We start from the raw sequence: 17,961 nt of genomic DNA on the forward strand, positions 1-17,961 counted from the left end.
GGTACAAAATTCACATAATCTCTTACCTGTCTGACTAAATCTATACGTGATATCGTTCACTGGTATATTTCTGTAACCAACCCTCCATGAAAAGTCAATATGCGATGGGTAGTTTCCACCAATTTTTAAATTTTTTAAAAAACAACTGTGCATTATGGTTTCCTAAATTTGGCTTTTCTGGATTTTCTAAGTTAAGCAGTGTCCAGTAGAGTCATTTTAAACCACTCTTAAAGGGATCTATATCTTTCTCCCTTAATTGCGTGCACATATCACAAATTTTTTTGTAATATATAGGAATTGTCTCTGCTTTTGTCTCCAGATAATTGCCGCCTTTAATTAAGGCTGTATTAAATCCTGTAAAATATTTTATCAGTACCGCTACTAAATGGTTAAATTGCACCATATTAGCCATGTCCAGCAGTCTCTTACAGCTACACCTCAAATTAATTATCGGAATACTTATTCCTCCCCCATTCCCAAGGTAAAAATAAAAATTTCTGTGCTATCTCTTGCCGTTTTCCTCCCCATAAAAACTGAAATGTTGGAACGTAAAATCGTTGCATTGTCCTAGCCGTGATTCCTGTTATAAACGCAGTGTATAAGTTTATAGGAAGAATTATGGTTCTAACAATGATGGATTTGTTCTCAAAAGAAAATTGTCCTGCTTCCCATTCTTTTAAACTTTCCCATATTTTTGTGGTGAGCCCTCCTACAGGTAGCATGTGACTCTCTCTAAACAGACCTCCTAATATTTGAATCGATTTATCTGATTCCACTTCTCGTTGTGCTAAAGGCTGATGTACCCATTCCCCTAACAATTTGATCCTAGTTTTATCTTTGTTTATGTTTAACCCCAACTTCTTACCAAAAGATCTAATGAGTGACATAAATTCTTCCACCGCATAACTCTTACTTAGAGTGGTGGTAACATTATCCGCATACACTATACATTTACACTGCCCTGCTGGCTTTGGCAATGGTATCCCCTGAATGGCCTCAGTTCTATCTATTCTTCCCAGTAGTGGTTCCAGTGCTAGCGTAAGTAAGAAAGGACTAGGCGAACATCCTTGCTTTACTCCCCTATCAATTTTAATGTTTTTCGAAATTTTTATATTTATCAAAAGTCTTGTGCTACTAAGTGTATATAGCTTTCTCAGGACTGTAAACAACTAAGATCCTATGTTCTTATCCTCAATTATGGAGAAAAGGTAGTTGTGGTTGAATCTATCAAAAGCCTTTTCTAGGTCAATTGCTAACACTAAATTGTAACTCTTTCGTTTACGATATTCTAATATATCCTTTAATAGTCAAAGGTTATATTCTATCCATCTTCCCAGTAAACCATAGCACTGTGTACTTCTAACTACCTGGGTTACGTTGTGTTTTTAACTTAGCTGTCAAAATCTTTGCAAATATTTTGTAGTCACAATTAGCCAACGTTATAGGTCTGCAGTTATCAATTTTCCATGCTTCAGAATGAAAGTAGTATAGACATTTAAAAAGCCTTCGGGTACAACCTCTTCCTGAAAAAATTTGCTAAAAGACAGCTAGAAGAATAGGCTCTAACAAGTTCCAAAATTTCTTATAAAATTCAACCCCCAAATCATCCAGTCCCTGCACGTGTTGTAATTTACATGATTTTAGAGCCACAGTTAGATCCCCCATAATTATTTCCCTGTCCTGTAATGCTTTTTGCCAGGGTGTGAATTGTCCAATTCTTCCAAATGGGGTCATCTCTTTCTTTTTTTGCAAAGCAAGCTCTTTTTCATAGTAATTTACAAAACAATTCATAATAGCGAGCGTTGTTGAATATGTGTTGTCATCTTCTTTAATTTCCTGAACCGTTTTGGTTAGATTATTTAGCCATAGTCTTTTTGGTAAAAGGCAGCTGAAGGACTATCAGCATCCCTAAATTTAAGCTGTATTTTTTGCACCTTTTCTTAGGCGCCTCCGTAGCCAGGTGGGAAGGAGCAGCAGTGCGTAGCACACGCTTCTTGATTAGACCGGGGTTCGAGCCCGTCACCACCAAATACGGAGGATGCGGAAAGGTCAGGGAATGACCACCGCATATCCCGGAGCAATATGGCCTTAGTTGCTAATGCTCCTAAAAATCAAATAACCAACAACAACAACAACAAGCACCTTTTCTTTCTCTTCTTCCAATATTATACCGTCAATAACCGCTTATACTTCTGTTGTTGCCCTTTCGTCCCTGCACCGTTGGTAAATCATTTTTTCTTGTAAGAGATCTTTCACTCTATATCTTATCCTTCAACTGTCTTGCATAAATATGATCTATTCTAGTTCCTACATTATTAGCTATTCTGGTGGCCACTCATTTCCCCGGATTTCTTTCTCTCCAGATGTCTACCAAGTCCCATTTTGTACAAACTTTGATTAATTACCCCCACCCAAAATTTTGTCCGTAGTAGTAGTAGTAGTAGTAGTAGTAGTAGTGGCACATGATGCAAGAAAGCAAGTGTAGGAGCTTATGCAGCATCAGCCAAAAAAAATAAAAAATAAAAAAAAAAAATAATAAAAAAAAAAAAAAATCATCACACCATTCCCTCCAAATGCCTGTCCAGTTCCTCCTTAAATTTATTTAACCTATCAACTTCCACAACGACAGATGGAAGTTTGTTCCAGCAATTAACCACCCGCTGGCTAAAGGCAAATTTCCGCACATCTATTCTACATCTGTCCTTTCTTAATTTGAACTTATGTCCCCGTAGGTTCGTAATCTGAACAAGTGGAAGGATCCCATCAGAATTCAGCGTGCTCAACCCATTCAAGGCCTTATAGACCTCAATCAGGTCACCGCGCAGGTGCCTAGTCTCCAGCCACTGCAATTTGCAGAACTTAAGCCTCTCTTGGTAAGAGAATCCCTTCATTCCCCTCACCAATCGTGTTGCTCTTCTCTGTACACGCTCAAGCAAATCTACATCCTTCCTAAAATGAGGCCTCCAGACCTGTACGCAGTACTCAAGGCGTGGCCTGACCATTGCCTTATACAGAGGGACAATCACCTCCTTTTCCCTGCTAGCAAAATTCCTATATATCATTGACAAAACCCCATGACCTGCCCTAGCAGCCTGTCTGCATTGCTCAGAAAACTTCATATCTGACTGCACAATTACTCCCAGGTCTTTTTCATTTTCTACCACCTTAAGTGTAGTACCACACAGTTGGTACGTTTCTCTGGGGTTACTTCTACCCATATGCAGTACTTTGCATTTGTCAAGGTTGAACTTCAGTTGCCACTTCTTAGCCCATCTGCCCAAATTATCTAGATCCTGTTGCAGTAGCACACTGCCATTACTGTCATTAACAACCCTGCCAACCTTTGTGTCATCTGCAAACTTCGACATTAAGCCTGATATACCTTCATCAATATCATTGATAAATACACAAAACAACAGTGGACCCAACACCGAACCCTGTGGGACTCCACTAATAACATTAGTCCATGAAGAGCAGCACCCATTGATTACCACCCTCTGTCTTCTCCCACTTAACCATCCTTTTATCCATTGTAGCAACTTACCCTTAATACCATTCTGCTCCAATTTGTACAGTAGTCTTCCATGCGCAACAGTGTCAAAAGCTTTCCTGAAATCCAAATAAATGATATTAAAATTATTTTTTGCATCCAGTTCCTTTGTGACCACATCATAATAACCAATCAAATTTGTCAGACAAGACTTTCCCTTAACAAACCCATGCTGTGTTTGAATTATTGCTGCAGTCTTGTCTAGATGATCCTGCAATGCATCTTTAACCAGTGACTCCATTATTTTACCCGGAACAGAAGTTAAACTAACTGGTCTGTAATTACTCGTGTCACCCTTCGATCCACCTTTGTGAATTGGGGACACATTTGCACATCTCCAGTCCGTGGGAACCTCCCCTGAACCTTCCGTTATGGAGTCAGGAATGCAGTTCCAGTCCCCTGCCATTACAACACACTGCACCCCTTCAAATAGTTGCCCAGTCCCGAAACAGACTTTTCCCTTCTAAAGTGGAATTTGGACTATAGACACAGATTAGTCAAATTGTACGCCCTGCATAACCTCCAACCTACTGCCACAACCCGACCTTCAGTATCCCTACCCACCAGTCATGTAGTCCCTAAAATTGGAGCAACCACTACTATTCCCACCCCTGCTGATCGATTCGTCCCAAAGCTCCAAAATCCCAACAACCGGTATCTGTTTTGAAACTGCTGGACATTAGCATTAGTAGAGGCATTTGATGCAAGAAAGCAAGCTTATGCAGCATCAGCCAAAAAAAAAAAAAAAAAAAAAACCCGCTTCCACTTCACCCCTCTGTTCATTCAAAATACCTGTCCAGCTGAGCCTTAAACTTATTTAGGCTATCAACCTCCACCACAAGGGATGGAAGTCTGTTCCACCAACCAACCACCCGCTGGCTAAAGGCAAATTTCCGCACGTCTATCCTACATCTGTCTTTCCTCAATTTGAATTTATGCCCTCTCAGGTGATTTTTCTGAGCTAGAGGAAGAATCCCATCAGCATTGAGCATGCTCAAACCATTCAAGGTTTTATACACCTCTATCAGATCACCTCTCTGGTGCCTCGTCTCCAGACACTGTAATTTAAAAACTTAAGCCTTTCTTCGTAAGAGCACCCCTTTGTTCCATTCACTAATCTTGTTGCCCTTCTCTGTACTCGTTCCAGCAGCTCTACATCCTTCTTGAAATGAGGCCTCCAGACCTGTATACAGTACTCTAGGTGTGGCCTGACCATTGCCTTATACAATGGAATAATCACCTCCTTATCCCTGCTGGAAAAATTCCTGTATATCATTGACAATACTCCATGAGCTACTCTTGCAGCCTGTCTGCACTGCTCAGAGAACTTCATATCTGCCTGCACAACCACCCCCAAGTCCCTTTCATTCTCTACCACTGTCAGTGTAGTACCACAGAGTTGATACGTTGCTCTGGGGTTGCTGTTTCCCATGTGTAGTACTTTACATTTGTCAATGTTAAACTTCATTTGCCACCTCTCAGCCCATCTGCTCAACCTTTCCAGATCCTGTTGCAGCAGCATAGTGTCAGTAGTGTCCTTCACAACCCTGCCAACCTTTGTATCATCTGCAAACTTGGACATTAAGCTTGATATACCGTCATCAATATCATTTATAAATACAGAAAACAATAATGGACCCAACACTGAGCCCTGAGGGACTCCACTAATAACATTAGTCCACGATGAGCAGTGTCCATTGATTACCACTCTCTGTCTTCTCCCCCTTAACCACCCCTTTATCCATAGCAGCAATTTGCCTCCAATGTCACACTGCTCCAATTTGTGTAGCAGTCTTCCATGTGCAACAGTATCAAAAGCCTTTCTAAGATCCAAGTATATAATATCAAAGTTATTCCCTGCATCCAGTTCTTTTGTGACTGCATCATAGTATCCAATCAAGTTGGTCAGGCAAGACTTCCCCTTAACAAAACCATGCTGTGTCTGAGCTATAACTGAAGTCTTGTCTAAATGATCCTGCAGTGCTTCTTTAACCAGTGCCTCCATTAATTTTCCTGGAACAGAAGTTAAGCTCACAGGTCTATAATTACTTGTGTCAGCCTTTGATCCTCCTTTGTGAATTGGGGTCACATTTGCACATTTCCAGTCTATGGGTACCTCCCCTGAGTCCAAGGAAGCTCTCATAATTATGGCTAAGGGTTTGCTTACTTCCTTTGCTGCCTCCTTTAATATAACTGGATAGATCCCATCCACCCCGGGTGCCTTTCTTGTGTTTATCTTCAACAGTTTCTCCTCCACTTTACTCCCAGTTATTTCAAGATTCTGTAGCTTACTACTAGAGTTGAATACACCTCTGGCATTCCCCTTGCTGAATAACTCCTCATAAATGCAAAATATTCATTTAGTTTGTTAGCTACCTGAGCAGGATCATCAGCAGTTGACCCATCAATATCAAGTGGACCAATCTGATTCATCCCCTTCCTTCTAGAGTTTACATAAGTAAAGAACTCTTTGCTGTTTTTCTTTGCATCCCTTGCCAAGGATTTCTCGTAATCTGCCTTCGCCTGCCTAACCTCCTTTGGAACTTGGTTGCATATCAACTTGTATCTATCATAGGCTTCTGTGTCATGTGTTAATTTGTAAGTATCCCATGCATTTTTCTTCTCTGCCATATGCCTCATTAGTTCATCTGACATCCATTTTGGCCTAAACCTTGAACAATATTTTCTAAGCTTGTGAAGTGGGTTTCTTGTAGAAACCAAATTTTCACACCGATGTTCATCATAATTTGCCCTATCATCCTTTGTTTGTTAACCACTCTCAGACCCTATACATTTAACGACATAAATGTTATTCTGGACATTATGAGCAGAACTTTAGTAGAACTTCTGCTAAGATATTCCTATGTTCAGCATTTAATTTTAACTTGTTGTTAGTGAACAACACGATGAGATCTCCAACCGTCTTATTTCTAATATTGGAAATAATGAAATCTCCCCAAGCGAACTTATTTATTACTTCACCCTCCTCATTTTCATACCAAAGAAAAACTGTTTTTCCTCTAGTTTTAACAATTTCCACCAAGCTTCGCCTATGTTTTCTGTATTCTTTTGTGTTTCCTACTACATTTAACCATTCTATTCCTTCGTATTACCTTGTTTGTATCATCTGAATCCAAATCTGACGCCGAAAGTGTTTTGCAGTCTTTCCTACCGCCTGACAAAATTGATACCCCGTTCCTCCTCTATTTGTTTTGTTTTGGTCTCTTCTTGAATTTTCTCTGTATCCCATTTTGCTCTTTTAGTTTTACTGATTATTTCTCCCCCCCCTCCCACTTATGTACATTTTGTACTGTATTTTCCACTTTTTTCTTCTGGACATTTCTACTGGAAATCTGTCATTAGTAACCACTTTGTGTATGTTCCCAATTTGCACAGGTTTGATCATGACATTTCTAATAGAAAACCCTTTCAAAACCTTTTCTCTTGCCTCTATTGTTTTCAAGACCAACTGATATTTCTGCCTCAGTAATGGAGTTAATCCTTTTATCTCATGAACCAAAACAACCTAAGTCACTCCCTGCATTACCTCTCTAATTGGGCAAACATCTGTAGTCTGAAACTTCACTGTCCTTTCTCGAAAAAAGAACTGTGCCATAATTAGTCTCCGTTCCTCAAGGAAAATGAATAAATACAAATCTCGTGTCCTGCCTGACACCAGCAAAACGAAAAAAGAAAATACCTTGAAAATACTTTCAAAGAAATATAAAACAAAAGAAAAACAGTCACTTATTACCCTTCTAAAGGCGGTTCCCCTCAAGGGGGTTACCTCAACCAGAAGGACCACCGCTAACCTCTTGATACGATTGGACACTTTCCTCAACCTACAGAACGAGTAGAACACATCTGAATGAAACAAATCACAAACAAGCCTCTTCTCGCAGACACGTTTCGGAGCTTGCTGGCTCACTCATCAGTGGGTGGGCAGGTTGTTTCGAAGCTAGTTGGCTTCATCGGTGGATGGGCAGGTAGGTACCCTGGTAATGCAACATGCCATCACAGTTGCAAAGTTATTTCCACAATATGAGAAATGCAAACTGGTGAATAAATAATAATATATTAGAAGATGAAACGCACAAGGCATAATTTCTTATGGGTTTAGGTAATTAACTATATAATATTGGTGTAGATACACTATAGTTTATCCATGGGTGGTGATATCCACTGAAAATATCGGTAGTCTTCTCTACTAGAGAAGCTTTATTTATTCGAAGTAGTGCAATTGCAGCTATCTCATTGTGAAGGCACCCATGATATGAGATACAATAATGATGCCTTTACACTACATACATAGTTCAAATTTATGGTTAAACTATGGTGTATCTACACTGATATTATATAGTTAATTACCTAAACCCATAAGAAATTATGCCTTGTGCATTTTGCCTTCTAATAGAAGAATAGCTTTATGATAAAATGGAAAAATGCCATTGGGATTTCAGGAGTGGAATAAAAATTAGTCATTTATTTTAAAATATTTTCAATTATGATATAAAATTGACTTTTACAGTGGCGTTATGCTAAGGGGTTCTGGAATCAAATGGGATCTTAGGAAGACTCAACCTTATGATGGATATGAGGAATTTGAATTTGATGTTCCTGTTGGCACGAAAGGTGACTGTTATGATAGGTAAGTCATGTATTAAAATGAAGTAGTATTAAAATAGCATAATGAGACAAGAAAGTAAACTTATTATTCTGCATCTGCAAAAAAAAAAAAAACATTTCCATTGTCAAAAAGCAATTTTTTAGCCAATTTGAATTTTGCCAAACTCTGTTCCATCATTCCACAGTGAGCTGTGTGGAGATAAACTTCAAAGGATCTAATCTACTTTATTCCCTGAGATTTTATGGTTTTGTGTTTTAGTTTAGTCCCATTCACCAGTGAGTATGTTCCTCTCATTCATATTACTAATCTGCCAAGGGCCTTATACATTTCAGTTAAATTCTCTCTAAGATGGCAAGTTGCTAAGTTGTGCAGGCCACATCTTCTAAGCTGTTCTTTATTGGGATAAGGCATAGAATATAATGGATGATGCTCTTCACCAATATAGTTGCTCTTTTTTGCACCTTCTCCAGGTCTGGAAGCCACATCTAAAGATGTGGCTTCCAGACCCGGATGCAATATTCCAACTGTGGTTACACCATTGTGTTATGAAGAGAGATAGTGACCTCCTCTCTACTTGTAAAATTTGGATAAATCATAAAATCACATGCCCTTCTTACTGCCTCTTTACATTGCCTGTTGAACTTAATGGCTTTCTGCCTAATAATTCCCAATCTTTCTTATCCTGAACATCCTTTAATCCTGGATTGTGTTTCACAAGTGTAGTGCTGTACATTTGATAGCATTAAATTTTACTGCATTTTTCAGACAATACTTGTAGTTTGTCCAAATTCTTTTGAAGCAGCATAGACTGGTTCTGATCATTAGCAAATCTGAGAGTTGTTCCCACCCCTCCCTGTATTACATGGCATTGCCAGCTCTGGTGGACAGATGAAGCACAGAGTGTTACAACATAGCTCACACTACACAGTCAAGCATCAGACAAGCCCATCAGATGAGATGGGTGTGGTGTTTGCTCAATTGCAATTTTGTTCCAATTGGCATACACCAGCACAGAAGGTGGTGTGATAGCATGCATTTTTTAGTAATAGTAGTGGAAAATGATGCAAGAAAGCAAGCTTATATAGCCTCTGCAAAAAAAAAAAAAAAAAACTATACGCTTCACCCAATCCATACCCTCTAAGAATTGGTCTAGTTCTTGAATTTATACAAACCATCCACTTCCACAACAAAAGATTCAATGAAAATTGAATAAATTCATAAATAAATATCAATGATTCAATGAAAATTAAATTTGTCCACTTATGTGTGTAGTCTAAGCAAGAGGAAGAATTCCATTAATATAGCTTACTCAATCCATTCAAAGCTTTAAAACCTCAATCAGATCACTCCACAGGTGTGAGTCTCCAGTTTTGCAGTTTGCAAAACTGAAGCCTTTCTAGGCAAGAGCACCCTTTTTTTTTTACCCTTCACTAATCTGGTTGCCCTTCTCTGCACTCATTCCAGATCTACATCACTTCATAAAGTGAGGCACAAAAAATTTTTTGAATATTAAATATTTTGACCAACATTTCTGCATCTTTTCATTACCATTTTTTATTGATTAGGAAATATCCTATGGCATACACTGCACTGACAAAATACATATGTTATCTTAAGGGAATATGGTGCTCACTTACTAATGACTCACTTAGCACTCTTTTTCCGGAATGAATTGTCGGCATGAAGTGGGGATCACCTGTATATTTTATCAAAATTATTTTTTGCATCCAGTTCCTTGATCACAGCATTATAGTAACCTATTGGATTGGTTAGACAAGACTGTCCCTTAACAAATCCTTGCTGTGGCGGCAGTATAATTGCATTCTTGCCCAGACAGTCTTGCTTTGCATTACTTCTTTAACCAGTGACTTCATTATATTACCTGGAGCAAATATTAAGCTAACAAGTCTGTGATTATTCATGTCACCTTTTAATCTCCCTTTCTGAATCGGGGATACATTTACACATCTCCATAGGGATCTCCCCTGAATCCAAGGATTCTCTCATAATTATGGCTAAGGGTTTGCCTACCTCCTTTGCTGCTTCCCTTAATATAATGATAGATTGCATCCAAAGCAGGCACCTTTTTATGTTCAGCTGTAATAATTTCTCTTCCACTTTCCTGTCGATTATCACAAAATCATTTAGCAACCTGTTAGATTTTAGCATTAGCATTAGTAGAGGCATATGCTGAATAAGCTTGCTTTCTTGCATTCAACAAGATTAGTGAATGTAACCCTTTGTTACATTCACTAATCTTGTTGCCCTTCTCTGTACTCGTTCCAGCAGCTCTAAGTCCTTGAAATGAGGCCTCCAGACCTGTATACAGTACTCTAGGTGTGGCCTGACCATTGCCTTATACAAGGGAATAATCACCTCCTTATCCCTGCTGGAAAAATTCCTGTATATCATTGACAAGACACCATTAGCTACTCTTGCAGCTCGTCTGCACTGCTCAGAGAACTTCATATCTACCTGCACAATTACCCCCAGGTTCTTTTCATTCTCTACCACTGTCAGTGTAGTACCGCAGAGTTGATACGTTGCTCTGGGGTTACTGTTTCCCATATGTAGTAACTTACATTTGTCAATGTTAAACTTCATTTGCCACCTCTCAGCCCATCTGCTCAACCTTTCCAGATCCTGTTGCAGCAGTATAGCATCAGTAGTGTCCTTAACAACCCTGCCAACCTTTGTATCATCTGCAAACTTGGACATTAAGCTTGATATACCATCACCAGTATTATTTATAAATACAGAAAACAACAGTGGACCCAACAATGGACCCTGAGGAACTCCACTAATAACATTAGTCCATGTTGAGCAGTGTCCATTGATTACCACTCTGCCTTCTGCCACTCAACTATCCCTTTATCCATAGCAGCAATTTGCCTCCAATGCCACACTGCCCCAATTTGTGCAGCAGTCTTCATATGCAACAGTATCAAAAGCCTTTCTAAGATCCAAAAATATAATATCAAAGTTATTCCCTGCATCCAGTTTTTTTGTGACTACTTCATAGTATCCAATCAAATTGGTCAGGCAAGATCTTCCCTTAACAAAACCATGCTGTGTCTGAGCTATAACTGAATATTCTTGTCTAGATGATCCTGCAGTGCTTCTTTAAATAGTGCATCCTTAATTTTCCTGGAACAGAAGTTAAACTAACAGGTCTATAATTACTTGTGTCAGCCTTTGATCCTCCTTTGTGAATTGGGGATACATTTGCACATCTCCAGTCTATGGGTACCTCCCCTGAGTCCAAAGAAGCTCTCATAATTATGGCTAGGGGTTTGCTTACTTCCTTTGCTGCCTCCTTTAATATAACTGGATAGATCCCATCCACCCTGGGTGCTTTTTTTATGTTTATCCTCAACAATTTCTCCTCCACTTTCCTCTCAGTTATTACAAAATCATCTAGCTCACTGCCAGTGTTTACTTCACCTACAACATTCCCCTTACTGAATAACTCCTCATGTGTGAATGTAGATGCAAAATACTAGTTTAGTTTGTTAGCCACCTGAGCAGGATCCTCAACTGTTGAACCATCAATATCCAGTGGACCAATCTGATTCATCCCTTTCCTCCTTGAGTTTAAATAGGTGAAGGACTCTTATCTGTTTTTCTTTGCATCCTTTCGCAAGGATTTCTCATAATCTGCCTTTGCCTGCCTAATCTCCTCTGTGACTTGGTTACAGACCAACTTATCTATCATAGGCTTCTATGTCACCCATTAATTTGTATGTAATCCATGCATTTTTCTTTTCTGCCATATGTCTCATTAGTCCATCTGACATCCATTTAGGCCTGAACCTTGAACAATATTCCTTGATATGTAAAGCCTGGTAGCTTCCAAGATTAGTTCTTTGAATGCTTTCCATTTTGAATTTGCTGTTGGTAACATCATCAGTTGATCCCACTTTATAGAATTTAAATACTGTCTCAGACCATCATAGTTGCCTTTACGAAAGCAAAAACCCTTCCCTTTACCTCTGATGGTAGTTACCTCCTTGAGTAAATCCCACTTCAGCACACTGTGATCACTGCCACCTAGTGGTTCCTTTATCTGCAGATTCTTAATGCATGAAGAATCACTACTGATAATCAGATCAAGAGTATTGCTCCCTCTAGTTGCCTCCCGAACATGCTCATGTAGAAAACAATAATCCAATAAATCCACAAAAGCCTTGCTAGTGTGTGAGTGACCAACCCACAAATTCCAGTCAATATCTGGGAAATTAAAATCCCCATTATAAGACTCTGATTTACTGGCCCCCTCTATTTCCCTGTACAGTATCTTATTATACTCATTAGAGTCATTAGGCCTATAGCACACTCCTACTCTCAATTTTGATTCTCCTTTGCTTATGTCACACCAAACTGACTCGACACTGCCCTGTCCATCGATGCTGACCGGCTTCACTTCCTTGGATTTGATGTGTTTCTTAACTAATAGCATAACCCCTCCTCCCCTCCTGTCCTGTCTATCCTTTCTATACACATTGTATTCCCCAAATTCCAGTTCTGCATTCCTTATATTTGTGCGACACCACATCTCTGATATCCGAACAATATCTGCCTTTGATGTTTTCAGCAGTACCTCAAATTCATCAAATTTATTTACCAAACTCCTAGCATTGGTGTACATGCACCTCTTCTTAATCTTAGCTGCCCTAACACAACCCATGTGTTTACTTGTTCCGCGATGACTCCCAGCAGTCTCTGAAATATTCTGTATCTTGTTTTCCAGCTGCTGCTAATTTCAATAGAAGCAGTGCAAGAATCACTTTCTTCTCTGCCAGTGGCTACTGTTAATCTATTAGTCCTTGTATCCCCCCCCAATCTAGCAGTTTTCCAACCCACCTAACACTGCCTTGACAGCATCAGCAAATATTCTTGCACCCTTTCTATTTAAGTGTATCCCATCCCTATAGAAGCAGTCTCTCCTGTTAACAAGTACAGACCAGGCTGAAAAAAAATCTACCCCTTGTGCCTTGCACAATCTTTCCAGGGTCGAATTGATCGACAGGGCTCTCATCATATACTCCCTCCTATCATGTCTGGACAGAATTGCAGACACAAATTCAACCCTACTTCACTGCTTTTTTTCAACGGTAACCTGTACTTGTTAAGTAATTCTGCCAGTCTTCTACTGTTAATATCATTAGTGCCAATGTGTACAACTATATCACCTTTTGTGCCCTTAAAAGATGATATCTGCTCTGCAACGTCATCAACCTTTGCCCCTGGCAGACATACCCTGGTCCTGTTCCACCTATCCTTTTTACAAAGCATGTTCCACGTTTTCCTGACAATAGTCACCAACAACTACTAGTTCCTGTGGGACCAGCGCATTCTGCCTTGGCGTTGCCGCTGTTTTGCATGATGACCAAGTGCAAGCTCTGGCATTGATGTGGGTAGCTGAGAGCTTGATGGGCCCCTCAGTTTATATCCTTCGAGGGCATCCACCCTGTCCTTCAAGCTCTCATATAGGCCCATAACACCGAGTTGTCGCCTGATTTCCTTACACTCCTTACATCGTGCACACACAAAGACATACCCCATGGCAGTATCATGTCCCATACCCGATTGCAAGCAGTACATTTTAAAAGGCTGTGATTCAGCCGCAGAACTCCCATTAGCTTGAGCCTTTTGCTTTGCTGCTCTGGTCTGTCATGATTTCGATTTAATTTCAATAAAATTTAAATTTCAGTACAAAATTAAAACCCTAAACTTGTATCCCAACACAGTTATAACGCTATATTTATTTTTCAGTATCGAGTGTTATCTATGAGTTCCCTTTATTAGATAGTATGAATCAGAGCTGTAATACTCAATCTATGAGTGTTATCTATGAGTTCCCTTTATATAACTTCCTTATCAAGTTATGTATTAATTATTTATGTTACGTTTGTAATTTAAGTTGTTATATATATATATATATAGTTAAATTACAAACGTAACATAAATAATTAATACATATTAATACTTGATACCGTTCGTAAATTACCGCCATTGTACACGATACAACATATCCCGAACTCGATAGCATAAGCTTAGTATAGTGCGTAATATAATATTGTCAATTAATCAGTAAATCAATTAATCTTGTTAAACTTCACGAACGGTACTTCTACAGACACTTAAGTATTGATTAACTTCCAAATCTCGCTGTCTCAATTCAGTATAAACTAAGGATGCTGACTAGGTCTATAAGCTACTTATAAAAAAAATTTGATATAACAATTGGTTAATAAATCGGCTAAATATGGCTAAAAAACCACTCGTTCAATGGAACTGCAACTTGTATCACGTGGATTTGATACCCTTACCGATACTAAGTAATACCTACAAAATCTTTATCTAAGTTAAACTTTAAACTAAGTATCATAACTAGAAATATAAAGCTACTCTAGAAAATAAGTTAATATGCCAATTTAAGCTAATCAAACAGAAAATAAATCAGAAAAACTTCTATTCCAGGAGCGGCAATAAGCTGTATCCTCACAGGCTACCCTCGTTCTCAAACTGATAAACTTCAAAACTTCTGGTATCCACCTCCCCTAAAGAATTGCTCATATATGAATCTAGATGCAAAATACCTATTCAGTTTGTCAGCAACCTTAGCAGGGTCATCAACAGTTAACTCATTGACATTAAGTGATCCAATGTGACTCAACCTCTTTCTTCTGTTAATATAAGCATAGAAGTCTTTGCTGCTTTTGCAGAGACTTCTCATAATCTTAGCTTGCTTAACCCCTTTGTGATTTTATTACGGACTAATTTATATATATCCTAGGCTTTTGTATCACCTGATCATTTATATGTATCCCATGTGCTTTTCTTCTCTGCTACTTGTCTCAATAGTTCATTTAGCCTTGAACAGTATTTCTGTGTTAGTATGAAAAACCTCCTAGCTTCTATGATTACTTCCCTGAATGTTTCCCATTTAGAATTTACTGTTGGTAACATTATCAGTTGGTCTCACTGCATAGAATTTAAAACTGTCTGAGACCACTGTAGTGACCTTTATGAAAGCAAAGACCTTTACCCTTAACAGTAGTTATGTCTTTAATTAAATTCCACATTAGTACACTGTGATTGCTGCCACTTGTTTTACCTGCAGATTCTTAATGCATGAAGAATCACTGCTGATAACCAGATTTAGAATATTGCTGCCACTTGTTGCCTCTCCGACATGCTGCTGTAGAAAACAGTCATCCAAGAAATCTACAAAAGTCTTGCTAGTGTGTAGTGAGGAGTGGAGCAAGATTCCAGTGTCCACATACCAAAAACTTGTAGAAAGTGTCTCCAATAATTTTGAGTTATTGATGTTAGTAAGCCTTTCTCAGTCATACTTGATACTTTCTTTTTCAGAACCATTTGTTGGATGATAGTGTATTATTAGTAATAGCAAATGATACAAGAAAGCAAGCTTATACAGCATACCATAAAAACATTACATCTCCATTCCCCCTCAGAATTTGTCTAATTGTTCCTTAAAATTATTCAGACTACTCACTTCCATAACATCAGATTGAAGTTTGTTCCAACAGTCATCTAGCTTCTTTCTTTCTGTACAGCTATGTTGCAAGCATCCTTTCTCAGTTTAAATTTGTCCCTTCATATATGATATCTGAGCAAGAGGAAGGATGCCATCAGCATTTAGCTTACCCAATTTAGTGGGGAACTTTAATTTTCAAGAGGTAAACTGCCTTCTGCCACTCAACAATCCCTTTATCCATCTGTCCACATCATCATCATCAGCCATTTTCAATCCACTGCAGGATGAAGGCCTCTCCAGCAACTTTCCAGTTCCTTCTGTTTTGAACACTGGCCATCCATTTACTACTCAAAAACTCATGAATTTCATCTATCCATCTCCGCCTTTGTCTTCCAGGTTTTCTTCTAGCTCCTCTTGGGTACCATTCTGTTATTTTCTTAGTCCATCTGTCATCATGTCTTCGAGCTATGTGTCCTGCCCAAGACCATTTTAGTTCTTTAGTTTTGATAAGAATGTCCTTTACTTGAGTTTGCTGCCTAATCCATGTGTTTCTCTTCTTATCTAACTGTCTGATTCCCAATATAATTCGTTCCATTCTTCGCTGTGTAGTTCTTAGCTTCTCTTCGATTCTTTTGGTGAGTGCCCAAGTTTCACTTCCATAAGTCATGGTGGGGATTATACATTAGTTCATTATTTTACGTTTCAGACAAACTGGGATATTGCTCTTCAGTATGTGACTATATTTCCTGAATGCTATCCATCCAAAATTTATTCTTCTCTTGACTTCCAGCCATTTATCATTATTACAGCTAATAACTTGTCCCAGATAAGTATATGACTCCACCTTTTCAATTACTGCTCCTTCAATCATTATTTCCCCTTCCGTGGCATACTTGTTCATCATTACTTTTGTTTTAGCCATATTCATCTTAGTCCAAAATCCTTACTAACTGTGCATAACTGATTAAGATTTTCCTCTAATTCTTTGGGATCGTGGCTTATGACCACAATGTCATCTGCAAATCGTAAATGGTTTAGGTACTCTCCATTCACATTGACTCCTTTCTGCGACCAGTCTAATCTTCTGAAAGCTTCCTCAAGGGCAGCAGTAAACAGCTTCGGAGATATTGTGTCTCCTTGTCGAACTCCTTTCTCAATTTTAAATTTGCTACTGTCTTTGTCTAGTCTAATAAAGGATGTAGCACTCTCATATATTTTCTTCAAAATCATAATATATGGAGTATCTATGCCTTGTCTTTCCAGTGCCCAAAACATTGCCTTATGCTGTATGGAGTCAAATGCCTTTTCATAATCCACGAATGCCAGGCATAATGGTGTTTTATATTCATTTGCTTTCTCCATTAGCTGTGATATTACGTGAAGGTGATCCATAGTTGAGAATCCTGTCCTAAAGCCAGCTTGCTCTTTCGGTTGATTCTCATCAAGTATTCTTTCTAATCTGTTAGTAATGACCCTTGTGAACAACTTGTAGATATGGGATAACAAGCTAATTGGTCTATAATTTGCAATTTCTGATTTATCTCCTTTCTTATGCAGCAAAACTATGTGATTGCATTATTCCACTGCATAGGCATCACACCTTTTCTAATGCACTTTGTGAAGAGCCTTGCCAGTTTTTGTGTTATGTCTCTTCCTCCCAATTTTAACAACTCTACAGTAACTTCATCTTCCCCCGGGGCTTTCCGATTCTTCATTTTCTTCAATGCATGTTCTACCTCATCAGGAAGAATATCGGGTATGTCGTATGTGTTGCTACTTTGCAATCCAGCTTCCCCACTGCTGGTATCATTCCCTCGCTCCTTGTATAATTCTCTATAGTAGTCTTCTGCTATTTGAATTATGCCTTCTCTGCTGTTTATAAGTACACCGTCGCTATTCTTCAGTTTCAGTATCATTTGTCTTTCTGTGTTCCTGCTCATGGCTGCTGATTTAAATCCTTTGTTTTCCCTTAATGCTTGTTCTACTTTTCTTGTGTTAAATCTTCTTATGTCCTCTCTGAGTCTCTTTCTAATGGCTTTGCATAACTCAGTATACTCAATTTTCTCCCTGTCAGTGTTTTTCTTCTTCATTTGTCGTCTTTGGTTCATCATGACAAGTGTTTCTTGACTAATTTTTTCTTCTTTGGATTTCTGTTTGCCTATAGGTTTCTTGGGCTTTATCACTTTCAGAAAGTTGTAATATTCCTCGTCGATATCTTGGTCCTGAGCAGTCTGCAGAAGCTCAAACTTGTTCTTAAGTTCCAGTACATACTGCTTTTTC

At 38.7% G+C, this 17,961-nt stretch overlaps 1 protein-coding gene across 1 annotated transcript in view; it reads left to right on the forward strand.

Moving 5' to 3' along the window:
- ND-49 (NADH dehydrogenase (ubiquinone) 49 kDa subunit) overlaps positions 1 to 17,961 on the forward strand; it is a 131,251-nt gene that overhangs the window by 70,313 nt on the left and 42,977 nt on the right. Inside the window, exon 7 of the mRNA XM_090381795.1 lies at positions 8,079 to 8,198. Coding sequence (XP_090237921.1) covers positions 8,079 to 8,198 — 120 coding nt within the window. The remainder of the gene's footprint in view (positions 1 to 8,078; positions 8,199 to 17,961) is intronic.

Source organism: Mastigoproctus giganteus, chromosome 9 (assembly GCF_048544385.1).
Source record: "Mastigoproctus giganteus isolate SK-2022 chromosome 9, ASM4854438v1, whole genome shotgun sequence".
NCBI lineage: Eukaryota > Metazoa > Arthropoda > Arachnida > Uropygi > Thelyphonidae > Mastigoproctus > Mastigoproctus giganteus.